Source organism: Eumetopias jubatus, unplaced genomic scaffold (assembly GCF_037043125.1).
Source record: "Eumetopias jubatus isolate StellerSeaLion01/CBP00866 unplaced genomic scaffold, mEumJub1_p1.0 scaffold_2, whole genome shotgun sequence".
Lineage (NCBI taxonomy): Eukaryota > Metazoa > Chordata > Mammalia > Carnivora > Otariidae > Eumetopias > Eumetopias jubatus.
The window spans coordinates 132,173,555-132,181,291 of record NW_028274808.1 but is presented as its reverse complement, the minus strand read 5'-3'; the positions used below and the strand labels follow the sequence as shown (position 1 = coordinate 132,181,291).

At 37.1% G+C, this 7,737-nt stretch overlaps 1 protein-coding gene across 5 annotated transcripts in view; it reads right to left on the bottom strand.

Moving 5' to 3' along the window:
* Nucleotides 1-2,834: 2,834 nt before the first annotated feature.
* The window catches only part of KLHL8 (kelch like family member 8), a 58,578-nt gene continuing 53,675 nt past the window's right edge, over nucleotides 2,835-7,737 (bottom strand). For 4 of the 5 annotated variants that reach the window (XM_028117800.1, XM_028117803.1, XM_028117802.1 and 1 more), the window contains 2 exons: nucleotides 5,818-6,019; nucleotides 2,835-5,575 (listed from right to left, as the gene is read on the bottom strand). In XM_028117800.1, the coding sequence (XP_027973601.1) occupies nucleotides 5,452-5,575; nucleotides 5,818-6,019 (326 nt within the window). In that variant the 3' untranslated portion in view covers nucleotides 2,835-5,451. The remainder of the gene's footprint in view (nucleotides 5,576-5,817; nucleotides 6,020-7,737) is intronic. The other variant, XM_028117804.2, reaches the window with a different exon arrangement.

Here is a 7,737-nt window from a genome sequence, read left to right as displayed (position 1 = left end):
ACATATATTGAATCATGGTGTACACCTAAAACTGTTACATGCCAATTACATCTCAGTTAAAAAATAGTGACCACTTTTATATTGCTAGACACTATGAAAAAGGAAATCATCTTCCCTTAAATGTTATGTATACTACCTTGTAAAAGCAGATGTATAGTATAGCTGGTTAGGTGGAACAGTGGGATTTTTTTGGTCACAAAGAATACTGGTCGTAACCACTCACTAGTTGTGGATCTTGGACAAGTCACTTAATGTCTTTGGCTCTTTTAACTGTAAAATACAGAATTATAAAGATTAAAATGCTATAAAGTGGTACAAACTACACATTTTTAAAAAATTATAGTTATTAATTCTCCCCTTGACTATTACCACAATTTAAGAAACCCCCTTATAGGGCACCTGGGTGGCTCAGTCGGTTAAGCGTCCAACTCTTGATTTCAGTTCAGGTCATGATCTCAGGGTCCTGGGATCAAGCTCTGCGTCAGGCTTCCTGCTCAGCAGAGAGCCTGCTCAGGGATTTCGCTCCCTCTCCCTCTACCCCCCTCCCCACATGTGCTCTCTAAAATAAATCAATCTTTTTTTTTTAAGATTTTATTCATTTATTTAATTGACAGAGAGAGACAGCAAGAGAGGGAACACAAGCGGGGGGAGTGGGAGAGGGAGAAGCAGGCTTCCCACCAAGCAGGGAGCCCGATGTGGGGTTCGATCCCAGAACCCTGGGATCATGACCTGAGCTGAAGGCAGTCGCTTAACCGCTGAGCCATCCAGGAGCCCTAAATCAATCTTTTAAAAAAAGAAAAAGCAGCCCCTTATATTCTAAAGAGTTTGCTCAGGTAGGCTGAACTTACCTTCAACCATTAATATAATGGAAGAGTAACTGTTTGAAACAACAAAACCACCAGAATTTTTGCATCAAATGTTTCCCCTCAAAGAAGCTATATACTTCTTTCACTGAAGTTACTATTGCTCAGGGGTGCCTGGGTGGCTCAGTTGGTTAAGCATCTACTTTCCGTTCAGGTCATGATCCCAGGGTCCTGGGATGGAGCCCCGCATCATGCTCCCTACTCAGCAGGGAGTCTCCTTCTCCCTCTCCTGCTCCCCCTGCTTGTGCTCTCACACACACTCGCTCTCTAATAAATAAATAAAATCTTAAAAAAAAATTATCACTTACGGTGATTTTCGAAATCTTCCATTGCAATGGTCTATTTGCGAAAAAATTTTTCCAGTAAAGGAAAATCTTAATTTTTTGAGGGTAGATGTCCCCTGTTGTAACTATATTTTTAATCAAGCTTGATGAATAAAGGACACATGGCCATAATCAAGATTTTCGTCAAAATTAACATGACTGGAGTGCCTGGCTGGCTCAGCAGGTAGAGCATGCAACTCTTGATCTCGGGGTTGTAAATTCAAACCCCACACTGGGTGTAAAGATTACTTAAAAATAAAATCTTTAAAAAAAAACTTTTAAAGGCTTCCCACCAAGCAGGGAGCCCGATGTGGGGCTCGATCCCAGGACCCTGGGACCATGACCCAAGCGGAAGGCAGACGCTTAACGACTGAGCCACCCAGGCGCCCCTTAAAAAATTTTTTAATTAAAAATAGCGTATGACTAAAATGACAAGACTAATTCTCTTGGATGCCTTACAAATGGATTCTTCCGGCCATTTTCAGAAAAATATTTAGCAATGGCAACAGAATTGGGAAAGAAAAAACAAACTTGGAAGGACAACATTCATCCTAATGCATAAAGAATCTCATTTCGGGGCGCCTGGGTGGCTCAGTCGGTTAAGCGGCTGCCTACAGCTCAGGTCATGATCCTGGGGTCCTGGGATCGAGCCCCACATCCGGCTCCCTGCTCAGTGGAGAGCCTGCTTCTCCCTCTCCCTCTGCCTGCCACTCTGCCTACTTGTGCTATCTGTTGAGTAAATAAATAAAATCTTAAAAAAAAAAAAAAAAAGAGGGCGCCTGGGTGGCTCAGTTGGTTGAGCGACTGCCTTCGGCTCAGGTCATGATCCTGGAGTCCCTGGATCGAGTCCCGCATCGGGCTCCCTGCTCAGCAGGGAGTCTGCTTCTCCCTCTGACCCTTCCCCCCTCATGTGCTTTCTCTCTCTCATTCTCTCTCAAATAAATAAAATCTTTCAAAAAAAAAAATCTCATTTCTATACAAGTCTGCAGTTGCTGAAGAGACCATTGCTTTAATCAGTTACTAAGATTAGAGAAACTACTTACATTAGTTGCCCACATCCTTTATTTTTTAATTATTATTATTTTAAGTAGGCTCCATGCCCAGCATGGAGCCCAATGCAGGCCTTGAACTCACGACCCTGAGATCAAGACTTGAGCTGAGATCAAGAGTCAGATGCTTGGGGCACCTGGGTGGCTCAGTCGTTACATGTCTGCCTTCGGCTCACGTCATGATCCCAGGGTCCTGGGATTGAGCCCCACGTTGGGCTCCCTGCTCGGCAAGAAGCCTGCTTCTTCCTCTCCCACTCCCCCTGCTTGTGTTACCTCTCTCGCTGTGTCTGTCAACGAAATAAATCTTAAAAAAAAAAAAGTCTGATGTAAAAAAAAAAACAGAAAACGTTCTTGACTGATAAGATATGAATTAGATTCTAAATGCATTCTCTACATGTAAGACATGGAGAGAAAAAAGAAAGAAAATTCTTAAGTTTACCCTTGGCAATAGGAGTTTATATAATTTCAACAATCTCTTATCTAGACATTTAACAGCATTATAAATTCAAATGTGTGTAGGAATTAAGAGAATAAATAATATTCCTCAGAGGGAGTACAAAGTTTATTCAAACATTTAAAACAATTTAAAATAATCAGTTACACAGAGTACAATGAAATTAACCAAAACCAATTATCAAGTAATTTGTTTTTAAAGTGGCAATATAATATAGGAAAACAGTGGCTTTAATAACTTTATAGGACAATCACACAAAAGCACCTATAATACTTCTTGAAGAAATAAATATGCAAATTTTCACCATTTCAAAATTTTATCTCTATTTTATATCACTTTTTGGTTTTCTTATTAACCTCTGAGGTTAAAATGAAAGGCCTCACAATTAAGTAGCCATATTCTTTTAATAATGTCATCTCTTTATTCCTATGAATTTAATCATCTTTCAATTGCACGATTCCTTCAGCCTGATTCTCATTTTATATCTCAAAGAACATTTTTAATAAACTGTGAATACTTGTTCCACTATTTATCTTTCATAACCATTTTCAGGTCCTTCAAAACTATGCTTCTAACGATCTACACATAACAGACAGCCACATGTTTTCTTCACTTCACTTTACTTCCCTTATGAGTAGTTCCTATTTTATGGGTAGCTAGGGTATGTTTGTATGTTAGATGACTACGGTATAGTAAAAACCAGAAATAGACATTTAACACCTTAAAATAAAAAATTTAACACCTTTATGTTCCTAAACTCTACACATGTGACAAAGGCAGAAATATGTTAAAGAAAAAAACCATTTTAAATAATCTTAGAAACAATAAGATCATGATCCTCTCTCCCACAAAATAAATATAACATACTAGTAACCATAGCCAGACAAGCATTATAATACAAGAATTCCAGACAGTTGAAGCCAGGTGTTGAGATTTATGCTCCACATCCAGCTAGTTATAACCAGTCCAGTGAATTCTAGAGAGTTAAATGCTTTGAGGAATGACTGAAATATGGTTATAGTTATACAAGAGAAGAACCCTGATTCAGATCCAGCAAAGACTTATGAACTTGCCTACAGGGTGATAGCAAAAAGTGGCATAATTTGGGAATTTTTAAATTTGCCTCATGAAAGACCTTTATCTGCTAGCCTGAGATCCTCTTACAATTTTTTTTTCTTTTTTTGGTCTAAAATACTCAATAGACACTGGCTTTTGTAATGTGGCTTTCTAACCCTACTATACTGACAAGCCAGGCTACATTTTAATGAGGACCATCAGAGTTAGTAGGCAATGAACTTTAGAGCTGGGTGGATGGGGGTAGTGTTCCTCAGTGACCCAGCTTCCTTGTGAACCAGCAATGAACTACACTAAATTATGAGGCATGTTGACAGGAAAATTCAGGGAGGCCTGAAAGAGAGGTACCAAAGTGCATTGCAAATACAAAACAGAATATTTTAATATTCACCATAAGTATTTATACAAATATTTACATATTATGAATAGGCAATTTTATAATACTGGCTAAAACCATGGAAGAGCTATTAAGTCAGTAGGTTTATCAATATCCTGGCTTCAAATTAATGCATAGAAATATTTTCAGTTGAAGTTCAATAAATAAATATACTGAAGGTGATTAAACAGAAAAAACAGGAAATTTCAATATTGCTCTGTTTTTAACAATATCTTTTATTGGTAATAATGGACTTGAACTAATCAGTAAACCATAATCTATAAAGAATTTTTGTAAAAATGCATTCATTTTCTGATAATAAATACATCCAAATTCCAGTTTTTTTAAAAACCAGGATGGTGGAAAAGAGCAAAATGGAAAGGTAATAATCCTGGGCTCAAAACCAAATGATTAAATCAAAGAGAGAAATATTTTCAGATTCCTCTCAGGGAATCATGTAATCGGCACCATTTCTTCTCAAGGTCTCTCAACTGGACAATAGAGTAATATCAACTCTAAAGCCTTCTCCTCTAATATTTCTTCTCGTTCAATTTTTGCTAATATGAAACAAATCCTTTTTGCATGAGATGAAAAAATAAAAGTGTAGATTTATTTAGATGGGATTAGTTCAGATAGATATTTGGTGCCCTACACAAGTCAAACTGAAATTAAGAGCTTCTTACAGCACTCCCATAAAGCTTCTGAAAATCCAGCCAAGTGGCACTGAGAAAGAGTAAACATTTTTTCTACTTCTATAAATATCCAAGAAATTGAAAAATCGACATCTAGAAAAAAGCAAGGCATAAATTCATCAGCACCAAGTAGAAATGATCTTCAAAAGGAGCAGTCTTTTATGTGTTCTGATATACTTGTGTTGATGAATAGGTTCTAATCTCCCCTCTAAGAAAAGTCCACTGCCTACAGTTAACACTTTTAGGCAAAAGAGAAGGTAAAACTCAGGTAAAATGGAAATGATTCCATTCTACATTTTGATTTATCCAAAATGTCTTTAAAGAGGGATTTCAAGGTTTCGGTACTACCTTAAACATTTTTCAGAGGAGGCATGGTTTCAGGTTAGATTGTTTTTCTTCCCTATCCCATTATTTGCTAAAGCGGGAAGTATCAAATTTACTTTTATTACAATAGATCTTCAGCTACCATTCTAAATGTTGCACTTAGTCACAATACAACAGTTTCCATTTAAAATAAGACTCTAGCAGTAGTGAAAACTATTCAAAGGTGGTCAAACAAGATCCTGGTTGTCCTTCTTGTCTATCAAATATGACCAAACTGTTGGTGGCTGGAGCTCATATTACATACAATCAACCACATTATTGGATCCATGACCTACATCTCGAATTTGGCTAGTTAAACAGGCACACACAGCTACGCCTGCTCCAGCTCTGCAGTGAGACACAGATCCAACCAGCTCCCACCTGAAAAGACAGAGAAAGTATGTTATCTTAAAACAAAGCATGATTTACTTTACTCAAAATACCAACCACAAACAAAAACTCCCTATTATTGGGACTGGTTCTGAAAGACAGCAAGGTTCCTCAGGGAGGTAAGATATCCCTAATGTTTTATCTTAATAGGTATGTCTAGTAGTATTTTAGCACTCTGGAATAAGCAATTACTGGAAGATCCCATTAAAGCATACAGAAAAAATGAAAATTACCTATTCAACACTGGATCAAATGCTTCCACTGTATTTAAGTATGCATTGCCATTATGCCCACCAACTGCAAAGATTTTGCCCATCACTGTTGCAATCCCCACTCCACCCCTGGGAGTGGTAAGTGCTGCTACATAATCCCATCTGTTGTTTCGAGGATCATACCGCTCAACTGAACTCAGAGGAGAATTATCATCAAAACCACCTATATATATATATATAAAAAAAAAAGATTTTAAAAATAGTACTACATTTCATAGAAATTAACTATTAAATCTCAATCCAATAGCTTCTACAACCCAATCTTTTAAAAACATTTTAGAAAATAGAGAAAATCGGGAAAAAATTCACCCCATTACCTGTCATCACTACCGACTCCTATTAGACATTTTTCTATAATTTGAGATAACTTAGTATTTTACCTCAATACTAAGATTAAAAATCTTAAAATAGAAAAACTGAAGTCCCTGTATCTAAGCAGGTAATTTAGGAGAAAAAAAACCCCTCATAACATTCATAATTTGTCCTTCACCTCCTAGAGGCAAGTAAGACAGTATTGAGATTCCTTCTCTGTATGTTGTGTATTATATTTTTAAACAGTAAGAGTGCCTGAGAAGAGAATCAACTACTACTGAATCATTTGACTCTAAAGTTTTCCAACTGTTTCCCCTAATACTGTAATTGTCATAATTACAGAGACGGCTATGACTGATCTCACCAATTTTTGCCAAAACTACATCTTCATGCTACATAATCTAGATGATGACAGTTCTCTCTATACATCATTCTAACAATGCTACTTATTATATTCCTGAGGGTTAAATATAGAGACTGTTATTTTGACAGTGTTCTTTCCCTTAAAAATAAATGTGCCTCTTTTTAGACTCCATCTCAGTCTACATGAGTAATAACTCTCTTCAGCAGCTAAGCCTATTTTCCTGAGGACAGGAAGTGTTGCTATTATGATCAGTCTATTCAGAAACAAGGTCAGTTTACAAAAAAAAAAAAAACAGTTAACTTCTCTAATAGGTTTAATTAAATCAATTTAATTGAAATAAAATTCACCAATTTTATGTGTAACTTGATAAATATTGACAAATGTGTACAGCAGTTTCCTCACCACCGCAACCATGATACAGAACATATTTTCATGACAATAAAGGGTTTAGCTCTCCTAAGTAGGGAGCTGTAAGAGGTAGCAACTGTGTACTGCAAGAACTCTGGTTTCTCATAGACCCAAGTTCAAATTCCAGCTTTGTCACTAGTTTAGAAGGTGTGTGACTATGAGGTAAATTATTCACGCTCTCTGAGTCTTTGCTACCTCACAGAGCTGTGAGCATCAGACAAGATCTAAAGTAAATTATGTTACCTATATTTCCAAGCACTGGAATATTCAGCATTACTTCTATTACTTGCAGATATTTCAATGCTAATAATATCCCACACTCTCTTGTCAAGAACTGTAAGTTATGTAATACCAAAGAGTTTACATCAACATAAGTGCGACATATGCTAGTTACAACCTCTCTGAACAATTTCTTTCTCTGTAAAGGAGGGAATTACTAACCACAATATTGCCATCCATGTACTGGGTAACTACAAAGCACCAGATGCAGTTTGAGATGCTTCATATATACTATCTCTAATTCTTAGAATAATTCTCTCAAAGATAATTCTCATTATTAGTTCTCATTAATAATTCTCATCATTATTCCCATCTCATAGTTCTTTAAAACCTTGCTACTGGAAGTGTGCTGAATGGACCAGAAGCAGCATTGATTATCATTTGGGAGCTGTTAGAAATACAGAATCTAGAGGCGCCTGGGTGGTTCAGTCGTTAAGCGTCTGCCTTCGGCTCAGGTCATGATCCCGGGGTGGGATCAAGCCCCACACCGGGCTCCTTGCTCTGCAGGGAGCCTGCTT